The sequence below is a fragment of the Carassius auratus genome, chromosome 44 (genome assembly GCF_003368295.1).
Source record: "Carassius auratus strain Wakin chromosome 44, ASM336829v1, whole genome shotgun sequence".
Lineage (NCBI taxonomy): Eukaryota > Metazoa > Chordata > Actinopteri > Cypriniformes > Cyprinidae > Carassius > Carassius auratus.
In genome coordinates, this window is record NC_039286.1 from 14,498,341 (window position 1) to 14,519,277 (window position 20,937).

The 20,937-nt window shown below is 39.0% G+C and overlaps 1 protein-coding gene across 1 annotated transcript in view; it reads left to right on the top strand.

The window, feature by feature from the left end:
* Positions 1–2,776: 2,776 nt before the first annotated feature.
* Positions 2,777–20,937, top strand: part of LOC113062624 (serine/threonine-protein phosphatase 6 regulatory ankyrin repeat subunit B) — an 80,022-nt gene continuing 61,861 nt past the window's right edge. Inside the window, exons 1-5 of the mRNA XM_026232603.1 lie at positions 2,777–3,112; positions 3,856–3,957; positions 19,555–19,650; positions 20,310–20,423; positions 20,829–20,933. Of these exons, the coding sequence (XP_026088388.1) occupies positions 2,975–3,112; positions 3,856–3,957; positions 19,555–19,650; positions 20,310–20,423; positions 20,829–20,933 (555 nt within the window). The 5' untranslated portion in view covers positions 2,777–2,974. The remainder of the gene's footprint in view (positions 3,113–3,855; positions 3,958–19,554; positions 19,651–20,309; positions 20,424–20,828; positions 20,934–20,937) is intronic.

A 20,937-nucleotide genomic window follows, 5' to 3' on the forward strand; every position in this document is an offset into this window, starting at 1 on the left:
CAATTTTAGGGACAAGCGCTGTTGCAAATGTCCACCTTTAAAGTATGAACATAATTTATCCACACAAAGACCCACATACACACACATTAGTCAAAAATCTTCAGAAAAAATAAATGACACATCTTGATGCATAGAAAGAACAAAAAACAGTTTACAGGAAAGTGATCCTTTGGGTTTGCAGAGAGAGGCGGTAACCAGGTCACTGAAATGTAACTTCTGGCCACCCAGACTTTCTGTAACACAAAGTTTACACATAAGGTTTTTGTTTGTTTGTGTTTCCTACAATGACAAAATTAATTCTACACCTGTTGATATGTAATGCATGGTAGTGGACACTGCAGTTAGCCTCATATATCCACTGTTATGATTATTAAATTGAAAAATGAATTTGGTAATTAAACCAAATGTTTCAATTGCATTACATTATTTGGATTAACGTTACACGTAAAAATAGATAACATTTTAAAAATATAACAGCAGGTTTTGAAACAATGACCAGCTTTGTTAAAGTCAAGCATTATCAGTTAGGAAAAGACTCATGTAAAGACTATTGTAACGAAGACTCATTCTTATGGAACACTGTACTAAATCTATTAATAGTTATTAATCGCTTAAATATCAGTGCAGTTATAATACATAGGCCTGCATATTTTACGTAACGTTAGTAACAATGCTTGCTTATGGTCTTCAGTGTCCGTAATCTGCAGCGTAAATCCTATTTGTATTGCAGAAATATTTAGCAGAAAAGGGTAACAGACACAATAAAGATGTAATTTATCTGTGCTGCTAATGCTGTCTTAACGTGCTCTCGGAATAATCGTAAATATGAGCTTTGAAGGTAAAAACTGCACATGAATGTCCTCCAATTTTCAAACTTGAATGCAATGAGCTTGTAATCATGATTTAACTACGTCAAAACTAAAACATCTACCGCCAAGATACTGCACTTTTTCACAACTTGTAATACGTTGTACAACTCTAAACTTACCCCTTCAAATTCCTCTTTCTTGACGCTGAAAAGCCTTGGGAAGTTGACGTCGTCTTTTTTTCTTTTTCTTTTTTTTTTTTTTTTTTTGGGGTGGGGGGGGGTGGGGATTGGGGGGGGGGATTCGCAGCGTGCATTAACCCTGTGACATTAAATAAACCAATTAAAAGGCTCTGGAGGTTTGTACAGCCCACTTGGAGCTGAAGTCCCACCCATTTGGAGCTGACCCGCCCATTTGGAGCTGGCTCCGACCTCCGTTTATACCTATCTCGCAGCCTCGGGTTGTGCAGGAATAACGTTACCCTTCTCCACTCATTCAACAAGGAGGAAAGATGTTGTCAGTGAGCAGTCAACCGGAGCTATATGACAAAAGTTCATATTTCTATAGAGACCGGAATAAAAAGGACCTATGTATATATATAAAACATATTAATAGATAAATTGAATAAAGGCCAAAGATAAGAAACGTTTCATTTTACCCCAAACGAATTATATTTTATCTTGAACCACTAAAGAGACATCAGAGCCAGCGGCAAATGTCAGAAGATCTAGCCGAGGAAAGGCTGCTCTCAGCGGATACATGATGACGGAGCTCCCGCTGATCGCATGGAGCTCATCTCTGAGATCAGCGAAACACATTTTTTAAATAGACGCTGTCATTATAAATAAACCGCATATTTGAGTTTAAAACAGCTACATTCTCGTTTGAAATACTTTTAAAACTACATTTCATGACACAATAACAGTAATATTTAGAAAATTATCCGAATAAAAATGGCGGTTGAAAATGCTCCGTGGACTCAGCTGGCAGAAGCCCCCCCATGACGCGAATTCGCGTCTGTTGTGAAGTTGATTTCACGCGCGAATCAAGCGAATTACTCGCGCGAATGAAGCGAATGATCTCAAAATGGTCAAGCGGCAAACTAGGCGCGGTAGACGCGAATTTGACGCTCTATTCGCGTTTGGTGTGAACACAGCATAACAGATGCAGGCTATCCTTCATTTCGTTTTTCCTTTTTTATTCGAAATATTCACAAACTTACTTACCATATCAACTATCCTATATGCTGATTCTCAAATATGTGTAAGTGAGTGTGTTTGGTCGTTTAAAAATCTTTATAACAATAGAGTAAACTTTATAGATAGCCTACTTCCACTGTGTTTATCTGATTTTAAAAACACACGTCGGCAAATTACATTTGAATAGATTGTTTTTGCTGCTTTCACAGACTCCAAATGTAGCCTATTGTTTTACCAGTGCTTACGTGTAGCCTATTTAAATGAATGAAATCTAAAATAAACATTATGAGGTTGAAAACACTGCATAGTTGTGATATGACAGCGCTGAGCTCGTCCGTCTCTTGCTCAGCGCCGACCAACGCTAAAGATATTTGAATCTGGCAGTAATGTCACGAGTTACAACACTGAACATTCTAAATCCCATGGGGATAAGGTTAAATTATTATTTAACACAAAAGGTTTACCATTTATTTTTAACCATGAATACAAAAATGAAACAGAGGGGGCACAAGTCAGATCTGAGGGGGCATTGCCCCCTTTTGCCCCCTCGTGGCGCCGGGCCTGGTCAGAACACAAGAGCAGTAAAACGAGGACTGAAAGTACAGCAGAATCGCTGTTTTCAGCAGCATGAGCTCTTACTATTCTGTCTAATTTCTGTTGAATTGTTTCAGTTATCTTTTGTTTGTGTGTGTGTGTGTGTGTGTGTGTGTGTGTGTGTGTGTGTGTGTGTGCGTGCGTGAATCCCGAGTAAACAGGGGGAACTGAATGAGGAGTTTGCCAACTTTAACCCGCCGCAGACAGTCGGAGAAATGCGCGCTTTATATCTCTTACCAAGAGGAAGGAACCGCTAGATCCGCCCCTGCCCAGTGCAGATCCGCCTGGGTCTTGTCTTTTAAATAAAGGTGCTTTTGTTATGATGATCACAGACCCGTGTAGTTTGATTTCTGAGAGGTTATTTTGTGGTCTTATATGATGGCAGAGAGCTCTTGTGTGTCTGGGAGCCCTCAGCCCTTGATGTCTCTGGCCCTCAGCGGAGAATGGACTGCACTGGAACAGAAACTCAAGACACTGGAGAAAGAAGATCCAGAGATCTTCCAAATTGACGAGGTGAGATACACTGCAGGTGCTTTTTATTGCATGTTTAAAAATAGACTTCAGTTATGAAAAAAAATATAGAGAGATTTATGTTTGAATTCATAATAATTTATTATGGCTGTTATAGAATAGTTTAAACACTATACTATATATAAGAGTTAAAATTAACAACAATATTAATTAAAATATAGTAAATAATATATTAAAATGTTTATATATATATATATATATATATATATATATATATATATATATATATATATATATATATATATATAATGTTTATATGTTTATATGTTTATGTGTGTGTGTATATAAATAAAGTTAATGTTTATTAATTTAATGGATTTTAATTAGTTTATATATTAGTCTAGTATTGAAATTGAACTAGATGAAAAGTATTGTTATTAATTTTGAATTATTAACATTTATTAAATACATTATTTATAAATAATTGAAATTAAGCAAATTTACATATATTACATTCAAGCGCTTATTGCTATACATGTTAAGTAATTTATTTAATGTTTTAATTAGTCTAGTTAAATTTAAATTTTTGTATATTTCATTTATTTACTTCAAGTCAAATGTATGTTCAATCAATAAACATTTATTGTATGTACATGTTTATATCTCTCTTTTCATATAACATTTTCTGGCTTTTGCTGTTTTACAATGCAAACCAATGTATTAACAATTCTGAATCATTTCTCTCTGCAGTGAAATATTGACTATGTTCACTTGTTCTCCCACAGGAGTCTGGATTGAGCCTCCTGATGGTCGCGGTGCGAGAGAGCCATCAGTCTATCATTGAAAGGTTGCTGGAACTGGGGGTCAATCCAAGTGACAAAACAAAGGTAGGAGTTTCCCATCGTCTGGAATCATGTCTTAACTTAAATAACTCCCACTCCTGTGAGATAAAACCAGCACTCGCCACTTAATGCAGATGATATTCATTAGTAGCAGGCAATTAAGCTTTTAATGGAACAGTTCAGGTTTAGTGATTTACAGTTTTTTTCAGTCGCTAACAAGCATTTGTCCAAGCAGTTGTCACATTTTCAAAACTCTAAACACAATTGACACAGCATCGGTCTATTGTGGCCATACCATTCACACATTTCATGTCGTTTTCACACAATATGGAGTCATTGAACACATTTCCACAATGCTTACATTTTCTGAACAGACAAGCTATACCTCCCAACAAAATTATGGATCGTTTTTGTAGTATTTACAAATGTTAACACACAACATCCCACAATAACAAAAACAATGTTCCAAACCTTAGATACAGTATAAAAACCTTCTGCATTGATATCAGTTCAAAAACAATATTTCTTAGCTGATTTATGTTGTGTAAATTGGGCCAACCACAGCTGATTCCAATCTGGCTTAGACTCAATGGCAGAGGTTATTTTTTTCTATTACATTGACACTTATACAATAAAAGGGGGACTTTGAAGAGTGATGTTTTTGGAAACAGAAACAGAAAAAGACAAATACTGTAATGTATGGATGAGGAAGAGTAACAGCAAGGGGCCCAGGGAGAAGAGCAGGCCCAGTGAGAGATGCAGTGAGAGATGCAGGAGCAGTGAGAGGAGCAGTGAGATGAGCAGTGAGAGGAGCAGGAGCAGTGAGAGATGCAGTAAGAGATGCAGGAGCAGTGAGAGGAGCAGTGAGAGGAGCAGGAGCAGTGCAGTGAGAGGAGCAGTGAGAGATGCAGTGAGATGAGCAGTGAGAGGAGCAGGAGCAGTGAGAGATGCAGTAAGAGATGCAGGAGCAGTGAGAGGAGCAGTGAGAGATGCAGTGAGAGATGCAGTGAGAGGAGCAGGAGCAGTGAGAGGAGCAGTGAGAGATGCAGTGAGAGGAGCAGTGAGAGGAGAAGGAGCAGTGAGATGAGCAGTGAGAGGAGCAGGAGCAGTGAGAGATGCAGTAAGAGATGCAGGAGCAGTGAGAGGAGCAGGAGCAGTGCAGTGAGAGGAGCAGTGAGAGATGCAGTGAGAGGAGCAGGAGCAGTGAGAGGAGCAGTGAGAGATGCAGTGAGAGGAGCAGTGAGAGGAGAAGGAGCAGTGAGAGGAGCAGTGAGATGAGCAGTGAGAGGAGCAGGAGCAGTGAGAGGAGCAGTGAGAGATGCAGTGAGAGGAGCAGGAGCAGTGAGAGGAGCAGTGAGAGATGCAGTGAGAGGAGCAGTGAGAGGAGCAGTGAGATGAGCAGTGAGAGGAGCAGGAGCAGTGAGAGGAGCAGTGAGAGATGCAGTGAGAGGAGCAGGAGCAGTGAGAGGAGCAGTGAGAGATGCAGTGAGAGGAGCAGTGAGAGGAGCAGTGAGATGAGCAGTGAGAGGAGCAGGAGCAGTGAGAGGAGCAGTGAGAGATGCAGTGAGAGATGTGTGAGAGGAGCAGTGAGCGATTGTTTTTATCCCCCCCCCTTTTTTTATCTGGTCTTTTTGCTGTTGTTGTTTTTTTGTTCAGAATGCTCTTATGTGTTTCATTGATATTTTGTTCACTGTAAGCAAAACTGTTGAACCTGTTCTGTTCTATCATACCGTGTTTCTACTGTGCCTCCTGCAGTAAACAGTAAAGGAAAAAAATAGCTTTTTACTGGAATGCTTTTGAATGTGAACATTACTGTACATTTGGACATACAGTTCCTAACCAAGAAATGCAGTTTTTGTAACGTCAACAATAGCCAATATTTTAAAACCTGGTGTACTTTGATTGACTGCATATACCTTGTGAGGTGAAAACAATTGTTATTCTTTGACAGAATAATTTAATATTGAGTCAGATTTCCAGTGTTTTGGTAAAGTTGGTGTGTGCAGAGAAAGATGTGTTCTATTTTGAAATGAAGATTTAGTATATATTTAACAAAATGTGTTTTTGAGAAGAAAATTATCCATTTGGCCAATTGTGTTTTGTAGGTGTGAGTCTGTGTTAAGAGTTTCTGAAAAAAGTAAAAAGTATCTGAAGTATGGCTAAGCGCTTGTTAGCGATTTAAAAAAACTGTAAATTCTGAAGCAAAGCTGTTAGGTTGTTTGCTATGTGACAAATTCACCCCAAAATGCAAATTTTCTGAGTGTGTCCTTACCCTCAGGCCGTCCAAGTCAAGTCAAGTCACCTTTATTTATATAGCACTTTAAACAAAATGCATTGCGTCAAAACAACTGAACAACATTCATTAGGAAAACAGTGTGTCAATAATGCAAAATGATAGTTAAAGGCAGTTCATCATTGAATTCAGTGATGTCATCTCTGTTCAGTTAAATAGTCTCTGTGCATTTATTTGCAATCAAGTCAATGATATCGCTGTATATGAAGTGACCCCAACTAAGCAAGCCAGAGGCGACAGCGGGAAGGAACAGAAAATCCATCGGTGACAGAATGGAGAAAAAAACTTTGGGAGAAACCAGGCTCAGTTGGGGGGCCAGTTCTCCTCTGACCAGACAACACCAGTAGTTCAATTCCAGGCTGCAGCAAAGTCAGATTGTGCAGAAGAATCATCTGTTTCCTGTGGTCTTGTCCCGGTGTTCCTCTGAGACAAGGTCTTTACAGGGGATCTGTATCTGGGGCTCTAGTTGTCCTGGTCTCCGCTGTCTTTCAGGGCAGTAGAGGTCCTTTCTAGGTGCTGATCCACCATCTGGTCTGGATACGTACTGGATCCGGGCGACTGCAGTGACCCTCTGATCTGGATAAAGACTGGATCTGGTGGCTAGAGTGACCTCAGAATAAGAGAGAAACAGACAAATATTAGTGTAGATGCCATTCTTCTAATGATGTAGCAAGTACATAGGGTGTTATGTGAAGTGTTTCCGGTTCCGGTTTACCTAATTAATGCAGCCTAAAAATCCTTTCACAGATTTGGATATTAATAGCATTTTAGTATGTTATGTGTAATCCAGGTTAAAGAGATGGGTCTTTAATCTAGATTTAAACTGCAAGAGTGTGTCTGCCTCCCGAACAACGTTAGGTAGGTTATTCCAGAGTTTAGGCGCCAAATAGGAAAAGGATCTGCTGCCCGCAGTTGATTTTGATATTCCAGGTATAATCAAATTGCCTGAATTTTGAGAACGCAGCGTACCTAGAGGATTATAATGCAAAAGGAGCTCATTCAAATACTGAGGTGCTAAACCATTCAGGGCTTTATAAGTAATAAGCAATATTTTAAAATCTATACGATGTTTGATAGGGAGCCAGTGCAGTGTTGACAGGACCGGGCTAATATGGTCATACTTCCTGGTTCTAGTAAGAACTCTTGCTGCTGCATTTTGTACTAGCTGTAGTTTCTTTACTAAGCGTGCAGAACAACCATCCAATAAAGCATTACAATAATCCAACCTTGAGGTCATAAATGCATGGATTAACATTTCTGCATTTGACATTGAGAGCATAGGCCGTAATTTAGATATATTTTTGAGATGGAAAAATTCAGTTTTACAAATGCTAGAAACGTTACTTTCTAACGAAAGATTGCGCTCAAATAGCACACCTAGGTTCCTAACTGATGACGAAGAATTGACAGAGCAACCATAAAGTCTTAGACAGTGTTCTAGGTTATTACAAGCAGAGTTTTTAGGTCCTATAATTAACACCTCTGTTTTTTTTTTCAGAATTTAGCAGTAAGAAATTACTCAACATTCAGTTTTTTATATTAACTATGCATTCCATTAGTTTTTCAAATTGGTGTGTTTCACCGGGCTGCGAAGGAATATAGAGTTGAGTATCATCAGCATAACAGTGAAAGCTAACACCATGTTTCCTGATGATATCTCCCAAGGGTAACATATAAAGCGTGAAGAGAAGCGGCCCTAGTACTGAGCCTTGAGGTACTCCATACTGCACTTGTGATCGATATGATACATCTTCATTCACTGCTACGAACTGATGGCGGTCATATAAGTACGATTTAAACCATGCTAATGCACTTCCATTGATGCCAACAAAGTGTTCAAGTCTATGCAAAATAATGTTGTGGTCAATTGTGTCAAACGCAGCACTAAGATTCAATAAAACTAATAGAGAGATACACCCATGGTCTGATATAAGAGCAGATCATTTGTAACTCTAAGGAGAGCAGTCTCAGTACTATGATACGGTCTAAATCCTGACTGGAAATCCTCACATATACCATTTTTCTCTAAGAAGGAATCTAATTGTGAGGATACTACCTTTTTTTCTTGGACAGAAAAGGGAGATTCGAGATTGGTCTATAATTAACTAGTTCTTTTGGGTCAAGTTGTGGTTTTTTGATGAGAGGCTTAATAACAGCCAGTTTGAAGGTTTTGGGGACATATCCTACTGACAATGAGGAATTAATAATAGTCAGAAGAGGACCTATGACTTCTGGAAGCACCTCTTTTAAGAGCTTAGATGGTATAGGGTCTAACATACATGTTGTAAGTTTAGATGATTTAACAAGTTTATACAATTCTTCCTCTCCTCTAGTAGAGAATGAGTGGAACTGTTCCTAAGGGGGTCTATAGTGCACTGTCTGATGTGATACTGTAGCTGACGGCTGAATGGTTGCAATTTTATCTCTAATAGTATTGGTTTTTAGAAGTAAAGTAGTTCATAAAGTCATTACTGCTGTGGTGTTGGGAAATGTCAACACTTGTTGAGGCTTTATTTTTCGTTAATTTAGCCACTGTATTGAATAAATACCTAGGGTCATGTTTGTTTTCTTCTAAAAGAAACTTTATTTAAAGTGCTAGAAAAGAGAAAGTCCATAGTTTCTGTTACATCATCAAGTTGTTCTGAGGTTTTGGATATGCTAAGGAATTTGGATACATCAGGAAGATAACTTAAAAAGCAGTCTTTTGTGGTAGATGTGATGTTTCTTCCATACTTGTAGCATGAAGTAGAATTTACGATTTTGGCTATATGAAGTTTGCACAGAACTAAATAATGATCTGAGATATCATCACTTGGCTGAATAATTTCAACACTATCAACATCAATTCCATGTGACAGTATTAAATCTAGAGTATGATTTCCACAATGAGTAGGTCCTGAAACCTGTTGTCTAACACCAATAGAGTTAACAATGTCTATAAATGCTGATTCCAATGCCTCTTTTTCAATATCAACATGGATATTAAAATCACCAAACTCTTTAATAAAGTCTGTATGGTGGCCTGTATAAAGTAGCCAGTACAAACATAACAGGGGATTTATCATTAACATTTGTTTCTCTGGATAATGTTATATGAAGCACCATTACTTCAAACGAGTTATACTTGAAGCCTGCCCTCTGAGAAATCCTGAAAACGTTGTTATAAATTGAAGCAGCTCCTCCCCCTTTGCCTTTTAGACGCGGCTCATGTTTATAACAGTAATCTTGGGGGTGGACTCATTTAAAATAATGTAATCATCAGGTTTTAGCCAGGTTCCTGTCAAACAGAGTACATCTATATTATGATCAGTGATCATATTATTTACAAAAAGTGTTTTCATAGAAAGGGATCTGATATTCAATAAGCCAAGCTTTATAATTTGTTTATCCATATTGCATCTGTTTTTATTTGTTGAACCTCAATTAAATTGTTAATCTTAACTTGGTTTGGACGTTTTTTGTATTTTCTAGTTCGTGGAACAGACACAGTCTCTATAGTGTGATATCTAGGTGAAAGAGTCTCTATGTGCTGAGAATTAACTGACCTCTGTGACGGGAGGCAGCTAGCAGACGGTCGGTTTAGCCAGTCTGTCTGCTTCCTGACCTGGGCCCCAGTTAGTCAAGTATAAACACTAAGACTATTTGCCATATTTCTAGACAGAAGAGTGGCGCCACCCCAGGAGGGATGAAGACCATCTCTTTTCAACAGGTCAGGTCTGCCCCAAAAGCTCGTCCAATTGTCTATATAACCTATGTTATTCTGTGGGCACCACTTAGACATCCAGCCATTGAGTGATGACAATCTGCTATGCATCTCGTCACCACGGTAAGCAGGGAGGGGACCAGAGCATATTACAGTGTCTGACATCGTGCTTGCAAGTTCACACACCTCTTTAATGTTATTTTTAGTGATCTCCGACTGGCGAAGTCGAACATCATTAGCGCCGGCATGAATAACAATCTTACTGTATTTACGTTTAGCATTAGCCAGCACTTTTAAATTTGCCAAGATGTCAGGCGCTCTAGCTCTCGGTAAACATTTGACTATGGTGCCTGGTGTCTCTATATTCACGTTCCATACAATAGAATCACCAATAACTAGAACACTTTCATCAGGTTTCTCAGTGGGTGCATCACTGAGTGGGGAGAACCTGTTTAATGTTTTGATCGGAACAGAAGAGCGGTGTTTTGACCCACGACTACGCTGCCTCACCGTCACCCAGTTGCCCTGCTGCAGGGGCTCTGTTTCCGGAACCAAACAATGTACAGGAATCCCTGAGCTAGACTCCTCCAAAGCCGTATCTAGTGCCCTAACATTCTTACTGTCCTCAATTAAAGTTTGGATGCGTGTCTCTAATTCTGAAATCTTCTCTGTCACCCTAAGTATTTCCCTGCATTTATCACATGTGAATCCCTCATCAGCGACAGAGATAGATAAACTTTACATGTGGCAAGAGGTGCAAATAACAATTGCAGGAGAAGCCATTACTCACAGTGCTTGATGAAATATTCTTACTGCGGTTGTTTGATGAAAAACGAGCTACGATTAGCTACAGAAGGTCAACAGGAAGTAGAGGAAACACCGTCCAACAGTGACACCAACCGGCTAAATATGTAGGATATAGAAGAGTTTCTTTCTTCGTCTGAACAGATTTGGAGAAATGTAGCATTTCATCAATTGCTCACCCATGCATCCTCTGCAGTGAATGGGTGCCGTCAGAATGAGAGTCCAAATAGCTGATAAAAACATCACAAGTAGTCCACACCACTCCAGTTCAGCAGTTAGCATATTGAGAAGTAAAAGGCTGCATGTTTGTAAGAAAACAAATCATTAACTTTTAACTGTTGCTTCTAGCGAAAATTTGACATCTATTTATCATCTCGATTTCTCCAGTGAAAAAGTCCTCTTGTCTGAATCAGGAGACAAATTTGTATAGATCAAGCACTGTTTACAAGTGAAAGCAGTCCAAAAGAGCTCTAAACAAATATTATGATGAATTTTGATGTGAGAGAAAACAGGAGATGGACTTTTATTTTTACTGGAGGAGGTGTTATTATGGATTATGGATTCATATTTAGCTTTTTGAAGTTAAAAACATCTTGATTTGTTTCTGACAAACACGCAGCTTTTTGCTTCATGAGACATCAATAAATGAACTGGATTTTTGTAGATTATTGTGATGTTTTTATACGCTGTTTGGACTCTCATTCTGGTGGCAACCATTCACTGCAGAGCATCCATTGTTGAGCAAGTGATGCAATACCACATTTTTTCAAATCTGATGAAGAAAAATCTTGGATGGCCTGAGGGTGAGGAAAATTTCAGCAACTACAGGTGCATTTCAATAAATTAGAATATCTAAGAAAAATTCATTTATTTCAGTAATAAAACTCAAATTCATGTATAATAAATTAAATTTGTGTATACTCGTGTATAATAAACAAATTCAATGCACACAGACTGAAGTAGTCTTTGGTTCTTTTAATTGTGATGATTTTGGCTCACATTTGACAAAAACTCACCAATTCACTCAATCTCAACAAATTAGAATAAAGTGACATGCTAAACAGCTAATCACCTTCAAAATTATCTCTCAGTTTGGTTCACTAGGCTACACAATCACTAGGCTACACAGACAGAATCTATGGGTTATTGTCAAGAGGAAGATGAGAAACAAGAGACCAAAAAATGCAGATGAGCTGAAGGCCACTGTCAAAGAAACCTGTCCTTCCAGACCACCTCAGCAGTGCCACAAACTGATCTCCTCCATGCCACGCGAATTGAGACAGTAACCAAATCAAAAGGAGTCCCTACCAAGTATTGAGTACATGTACAGTAAATTAACATACTTTCCAGAAGAGCAACAATTAACAATTTTATTGGTCTTATGAAGTATTGTAATTTTTTGAGATTGAGTGAATAGGTGGGTTTTTGTTAAATGTGAGCCAAAACCATCACAATTAAAAGAACCAAAGACTTAAACTACTTCAGTCTGTGTGCATTGAATTTATTTAATACACAAGTTTCTGCACTGTGTGCTTTCTTGGCCAGTACTGCATTGTTGTCAGTCCAGGAGAGTCCACTACAGTTGTGTCATCCAAAAGTATAATGAGGAGGTTGGAGTTGTGTGACGGTGTGAAGTCATGTGTCAGCAGAGTGCAGAGGATGGGGGCGGGGGGGCATGTGTTCAGTGTGATGGTGATGGATGTGTTGCTGCCGACCCGTACTGCCTGATGTCTTCCAGTCAGAATGTCCGAACAACGAACTGCTGAGCCCAGCTGGACAAGTTTGTGAATGAGTTGTTGATGGATGATTGTGTTGAATCCTGAGCTGAAGTCTGTGAACAGCACTTCATGAGAATAGGAGTAAGTGCAACTAGGTGGTAGTCATTAAAGCTGGATGGAGAAGGCTTCTTCGGGACCAGAATGATGGTGGTAGCTTTGAAGCATGTGGGGACAACAGTCTGACTTGAGTTCAGGTTCAAATACATGCCTAGGAATGTTGTCAGTGCCTGAAGCTTTGTGTGTGTTGATCCTGCTGAGGGATCTGAGGGGAAGTCGTGGCCTAGTGGTTAGAGAGTATGACTCCGAACCCTAAGGTTGTGGTTTCAACTCTTGGGCCTGCAATACCACGACGTAGGTGCCCTTGAGCAAGGCACCAAACCCAAATGGCTGCCCACTACTCCGGGTGTGTGTTCATTGTGTTTGTGTGTGTTCACTGCTGTGTGTGTGCAGTTTGGATGGGTGAATTCTGAGTATTGTCACCATACTTGGCTGCATGTCACGTCTCGTCACTTTCACTTTCATGCTGTCTGGGGACAGCATCATCACCTGGTCACCGGGAGGAGGTGGAGTCTTTTGTGCAGTGGTGCTGTTTTGTTCCTCCAAGCGAGTGAAGAAGTCATTCAGCAGGGAGATGGTGCTGTCACAGGTCCGTGGTGGGGGCTTGTAGTCTGTAATGGTCTTTATCACCTGCCACAGAGTGTCTCTGCTGTCACTGAATCAATGGCCTATCCTCTTGGAGCACTGTCTCTTAGCCTCTCTGATGCCGCAGTATAGGTTGACCCTAGCTGTCCTTAGGCCCACCTCATCTCCAGGTCTGAAGACAGCGTTCCGCATCATTCCGGAGTCTTTGTGTTTCTAAGCCCAAACTGCTTCTGCCACAGTTCAGTTACCATGGAAACTCTCCTGCAAATTCAAGGTGATAATAATGTTTCAGAATAATGATGGCCAACTAGAATAGTGCTAGTGGTTATGTTTCTATCGTTTTCTATTGGTTCACCACACAATAGTTACAGTAGCATTAGCATGTTCCCTACTGTAAATGGCTCAAATTAGTTAACATTTCTCTCTTGACAGGATGGCATAAACATTTCCAATACCAAAAATTAATTACTAACTGCCTGCTTCAGAGAATCAACATTAATGCTGTGGGAATGTGGGTGCAAACTATATTTTCAGTTGTAGCATGCTATTTTGTGCGTTTAAATGAATGAGCGACTGCAGGCCTCATTTTTCCATTTGCTCACAAACTTACAAGATCTGTGGTCATTCAGTAACACTTGGCTATCCTATCCTGGCTATACATGTGTGTAAAGGTGATTCACTGAACCATTGGAGTCAATTTGTGTCAGTAACTCTAAGCTTGGTTAACCTCTACAAACATTATAGTCAGGGGTGCACATAAGTGGTCCGCAGGTCCGCATGCGCGGGCAAAATAAAAAATTTGTTGTATAAATATGTTCTGACAGGTCATTTGCGTACCAACATGGTTGACAGCTGTAAATACACAATTACCATTTTAGATCAGAAATTGTACTAAATAAGTTTTATTTTCAACCTGAAAGCATACATCTAGGCTATGCAATGGCGTTTTCAAAGCACAATACAAAACTGTGACATGCATCCACTGACGCTCTTTAATCAACAGCAGCGCTAAATCCGGAAGCGCGTATATTTACTTGCCCGTAACCTGCCAAAATAAAAGCCTGCTGATTTTAAGTTTGAATATGATGAAAATGCTTTTATTCATTTTCAGACGCTTTTATTAAAAAAGCGACTTAAAATTGGGGAATACCTAAAGTCATTCTTCTTTAAGAGGCAAGTAGTAAGGCAAGGCAAGGCAAGTTTATTTATATAGCACGTTTCGTACACAATGGTAATGCAAAGTGCTTTACATAAAAGAAAGTAAAATAATCATGAAGAAAAATAATAACAAAATTAAAACAAGCAATTTTAAAACTTTTAAAATGATTAAAAAATGTACTTTAAAATGAATTTAAAAACAGAAAATGATTTTAAAAAACAACAAAAAAAAAACAGTGAAAATATAGTGCAATCAGTTCGGACATTCAATAAATGCACAGCTAAACAGATGGGTTTTGAGTCTAGGTTTAAATGTGACTAGTGTTTTAGCACATCTGATCTCTTCTGGAAGCTGATTCCAACTGCGGCGGCATAGTAACTAAAGGAGGACTCTCAATCACCCCTTGTTTTGTGTGAACCCTTGGTATTTCTAACTGACTTGATCCTAGTGATCTGAGTGGTCTGTTAGGTTTATATTCAGTGAACATATCTGCAATATATTTCGGTCCTAGGTCATTTAGTGACTTATATACGAGTAAAAGTACTTTAAAATCAATCCTAAATGTAACTGGAAGCCAGTGTAAGGAGCTAAGGACTGGTGGGATATGCTCAGATTTTCTGGTTCTAGTCGGAATCCTGGCAGCAGTGTTCTGGATGAGCTGCAGCTCTCTAATGGTCTTTTTGGGAAGGCCGGTGAGGAGCCCATTACAATAGTCCACCCTGCTGGTGATAAAGGCATGAACAAGTTTCTCCAAGTCTTGACTTGAAACAAAACATCTAATTCTTGCAATGTTTTTTAGATGATAGTATGCTGATTTAGTTACTGCTTTGACATGACTACTGAAACTGAGGTCTGTCTCCAGAATCACACCAAGATTCCTGACTTGATTTTTAGTTGTTTGACCCCTAGAGTCAAGGTATGCATTCACCTTGAACACTTCATCTTTGTTTCCAAATGCAATGACTTCAGTTTTTTCCTTATTTAACTGAAGATAGGCACATCCAACTATTAATTTCATCAATGCATTGGCAGAGGGAGTCAATGGGGCTGTAGTCATTTGGAGATAAGGCTAGGAAAATCTGGGTATCATCAGCATAGCTGTGATAGGCAATTTGGTTCTTTCTCATTATTTGACTTAGTGGAAGCATATACAGGCTGAACAAGAGCAGTGCAAGAATTGAGCCTTGTGGGACTCCGCATGTCATGGACGTCCACTTAGACTTATGCTCTCCTATACTCACATAATAGCCTCTCCCTTCTAAGTATGACCTGAACCATTTGAGTGCCATCCCAGAAAGCGCGACCAAGTTTTCCAGTCTCTCTAGTAGTATGTTATGATCGACAGCACTGAGATCTAGCAATACCAGCACTGATATTTTGCCAGAGTCACAATTTCAGCGAATATCATTTATTATCTTAATGAGTGCTGTCTCTGTGCTGTGATGCAGTCGGAAACCAGATTGAAAATTGTCCAGGTATCCATTTGAGTTTAAGTATTTGTTCATCTGATTAAAAACTACCTTTTCTATAATTGTCCCTATAAAAGGAAGATTAAATATTGGTCTGAAATTGCTCAAAATTGTGTTATCAAGATTTGTATTTTTCAGGAGGAGCTTTACAGCTGCAATTTTTAGAGAGTTTGGAAATGACCCAGAAAGAAGTGAGGCATTCACCACTTCTAAGAGATCTGCTTTTAAGCAGTCAAGCACATTTTTTGAAATCAACAGAGTCTGCAGAAATGCTTGGTGTTAAAGATATAGCCTCCATAAATAGTACACTTGTGTTCTCGTTTATGCATCTCCTTCTGACAGAGACAGATCTAAGTTTCAGTGGTAGCAGAGATCAGTATATCAAAGAAAATACAGAAGTGATCAGATAGTGCTACGTCCTTAGTAACAATGGATGAAATGTTTAGACCTCTACTGATGATTAGATCTAGAGTGTTTCCACCTTTGTGTGTGGGTCCATGCACATGCTGAATCAGGTCAAAAGTGTTTAGAACCGTTATCATTTCTTTTGTAGTTTTGTTTTCTGCATTATCTATGTGAATATTAAAATTCCCTGCAATTGCAAAACAGTCAAACTCTGAGGAAATTATTGATAACATTTCTGTAGAGTGTTTTGGAGGCCTGTAAATAACAATAAACAGAATGCGTGGAGCACCTTTCAGCACAATCCCTAGATATTCAAAAGACAATTACTGACCAAATGACACTTGTTTTTATTGATAGACATCTTTAAATATAGCAGCTACACCCCCACCTCTCCTAACAGTCCTGCAAACACTCATGTAAGTGAAGTAAGGAGGGGCTGCTTCATTTAGGATTGTTGCATTGCAGCTGTCTTCAAGCCATGTTTCATTTAGAAACATAAAATCCAGATTGATTTATTTTTTAGTGAGCGAATGTTTAAAAGTGCTAACTTGATGACAGTGCTTTGTGTCTTTACATCAATCTTAGTTTGATGCATAATAGGCCGCAGATTAGATGAGTTTGCCCTTCGGCTTGAGAAGGCCTTAGACTTTCTATCACGTGATAAAACTGAAATAGAGAAAGCTACAGGCACACTGGGTTCCTGCTTGTTCTGTAAACATTTGTGAATGTTGGTGCTATTATAGCGATACCCAACACATATCACTGAAAGCTGCTATCAGTTGTTTTTGGTTCACCTTCAGCAGATAGAGGGTTTGGGCCCTGGCGTTGTGGCAGCGGTCGGAGAGCTCTCATAGGAACAGGGCCCACAGTCTTTGGTGGTTGGGGGCCCGCCTTTTTTTAGTTGATATCTGCGGTCTAGCAGTGAATGAGTGAGAGAGTTTAGTCCCAGCATACACCAATTCCTCCATTTTCTGTGAGAAGCACAGAAGTGGAGATGCTGGAGAGAGTGATAATGTGTCTTGTGAGATGGGCTGTGTCTCTGGTGTTTCCGGTGGCTGTGATGTGTTGTCCTGGCTTCCCTGGCTGTTTTCCAGTAAGTCGTCCTTGGGTGGTGAATCTTGTAGCTGTTTTGATACATCACAGTCAGTCTGTGAGGAGCTCTGTGGGCAGGGCTCAGCAGGGATAGTGTCTATCAGCAGTGTTTGTTTTGGCTGCATGGTGTTATCAGTGTCCTTGTGGGATATGGCAACCACATGATGACTCGGTGTGTGCTGAATGGATTGACACACTCTGCTGAAGGATGACGAAGGGAGAAGTAGATATTGTCCTTAAGCACTCTAGCACCAAGTTTGTTTGGGTGGAGGCCATCCGGTTTAAACAGTTGTCTATGGCCCCAGAAAAGATTGAAGTTGTCAATGAAATTCACTCCTTTTTTACTGCAAGATCTTTGTAGCCATGTGTTCAGCCCAAGCATCTTTGAAAACATATTTGTTCCCCTTGCTGGGAGTGGTCCACTGATGAACGACTGAACTTTGAGTCTTCGAAGTGTTCCAAAGAGTTCACTGAAGTCCTTCTTAAGCAGTTCTGACTGCTCTTTCCGAATATCATTCTTTCCCACATGGATGATGATTTGATTTGCAGTCTTGAGCTTCATCAGAATGTTCTGAAGTTCCTTGTTCACATCAGAGACCGTTGCTTGAGGAAGGCAGCATGTTAGTCCTGCTACGGATGTTTCTGATAACAGCGTCACCCACTATCAGAGTCCTTGGCTCGGCTGCGCTCTGAGCTGAATACCGCTGTCTACTCGTCCTTGAGCGCCTGTTAGTAGCGATGTTAGCTGCTGGCTGATCCGGTCCATGTTTAATCACATTTGGGGATTCCTCACCCACATTCATTAATGCTTCAAATCTGTTCTCCAGATGTATAGGGGGTGGTAGAATACCAGTATTTACAAGCCTTGTCATAGTCGAATCTGGGGTAGAGGAAGCTATGGCAGCAATACGAGAAACTCGTGACAATCTGATGTCTTGTGTTCCTTTGGGACTTGCTTCCTGTTTGTGCCATCGATTAGTTTGGCGATCAGTTTCGGCTTGTTCGGCAGTTTCGGGTCCATGACTACAGTCTGCTGAGTGTTTTCCGTCTGTTTTGGAAGTCCAGAAAGTACCTTTGTTTCAAGAATCACAATCCTTTGTAGAAGTTTGCAGCAGTTCATGCAACAAGTAGATCCAACATGAGGCATTTTCTCTCTCTTCTGTTTGAATGTAGGCAGTTGTTTTTCTGTCTCTGGAATTTAAGCTGCTGGCAGTGGCAGACAAAGTCTTCTTTTTTGTAGTATTATTCCTGTCCCAATGTTTTTAGTTTTAGCGTTTGTGCCCAAAAATCTGTTGTTTGAGCACTGTGCTGATCTGCTGAAGTAAAAATCTTAGAAAAATCAGAGAAAAGTACAGAAATAAGAAGCAAAGCACAGAGCAGTAAGCTAGAACGTCCGAACGGTAGTAAAGCCGGAAGCAGATTTTGTAGTAAATATTAGTATTTTATTTTTAAATTTACTATAAAATAAATGTATTTGTATTTAATACTATGACTGCCTTTTATTTTTAATAATATTATCACACACTGTTATTTAGTTTATTTACTATTATTATTATTATTTTTTTAAACGAAATAAATAATGTGCATTAATATTATAACTTCATTAGTTCATTTTTTATAGTTTATTTAATGGGTCACGCTATATGTATATACAGCATGAGGACCAAACCAAATTTCCAGATTCTCTTATGAGAACCAGGCCGAAAAAATTATGTGCACCCCTGATTATAGTTTTATCCTTGACAGTCAGAGACACAAACTCTTTTGGTAACAGACAATGAGGTCAATACGGCACAAGACAAAATTGTCATCCATGAGCATTTATTTGATCAGAAATATAGTAAAAATTGTGAAATATTATTTACAATTAAATATTTTTTTTTATTTAATTTATTCCTGTGATCAAATCTGAAATTTCAGCATCATTACTCCAGTCCTTAGTGTCACATAATCCTTCAGAAATCATTCTAATGTTCTGATTTGCTAACATTCTAACATTTATAATTATTTTTGTTGAAAACAGTTTCATATTTGTGTGGAAAAAAATGTTTAATGTGGAGGGAAAAAAATAAAAATCTTACTGGTCCCAAACATTTGACCAAAAGTGTATATTAGATACATATTATACCTATTTTGCATTAAAATGTACATTAAACCTAAGAAAAACCCAAGTAAAGGAATACATCTTGACAGATATTTTAAGCACAGAATACAAATAATGACTACTCACACTAAAAAGTTACACTCATGTGTTTAATAATATTTAATGTATGAATAAATAATGTTTTATTTATCAGGATGGTAGATCAGCATTACACATCGCTGCAGCTCACTCCAAAGAAGAGATTGTCAAACTACTGGCCAGTAAAACTGATCCCAATTTACCAGCAGGGGTAAGATGTTCAGTTTACTTTTATTTTCACTCAATCACATTCAGCTCATTCTGAGATGTGTTTTTGTGTAGTGAAAAAAACGAACAAACTGGGACAAATGTTTCAAATAGTTACATTTTTACATGCATAAATTATTTAATTGCATTAAACATTTAACTAAAAGTTAGTCAAATGTCTGCTTCGTGGCCTTTAGGCACACATTTCTTAGGGTTGCACATTTTTAATAATGTAAATCACATTATATTATGGTTAAACAGTCTTTCAATGTGATTATTCATGGACCTCTGAATGCATGACCATGACCAATATCAATAGGTCTCAAAAAACATTTCCTTTTTGTACAGGAAATGGGCTTGACTATTGAGTTATGTAAACAGTCTTCAATTGAGAAACATTTCCTAAGAATTACCACTTGAGTTTATCTTACTGAATAAATTTCCCAAGAATTTATCACAATTGTCCAGTTGTTTCCACATGTAGAAAAACATTTACAACAGTTAAAACATTTTTGTTTAAATATCATGAGGTTAACATTGTACTCGATTTGTGTCAAAGAACACCTCAGTATTAAATGTCCAAAAACAAATCACACATTGATTTTTTTTATATATAGTATTTAATGCTCACACTGATTTAACTGAATTCCCATTCATGTTTAGCCCAATGATCAGTTGCCCCTGCACTACGCAGTGTCTCGACCGGCCGGAGGTCTCAGAGTCACGCAAACGCTGCTCCAGTTCAGCAGCAAAGATGCGCGTCTTACACCAGACAAGGTACAAAAGCACTGATCTCCCTCATTGATTCATATATGAGAAAAAATGCCCTCCAGAAGCTTGCATTCTGCAAGTGAACGGTGCATTGTAGTGCCATCCCAAAGAGGCACAAAATCCTGCTGGTGGATTGACCTGCCCAACTTGATCCGAGCACCTGAGTCTTTAACCATCTTCAAGAAACAGCTGAAGACACATCTCACCCATCTACAATTGACCCCCTAAAACTAACACTCTCTATTCTATTTCTGCTCTAACATATAAATACACACACACACACACACACACACACACACACACACACACACATATACATATATACAGCAAGAAGAAACACCATTATGAATAAGTACTAGATTATCTTCACTACGAGATCAAATGTTCCTTGTCGTTCTCCTCTCTGTCCAGGACGGCTGCCTTCCACTGCTGCTGGCTGTTGAAGCGGGGAATGTTTTGATTGTTCGAGAACTCCTCTCCAACCAATCAGAGCCACAGCTCAGAGCCGTGAAGGCGGTAA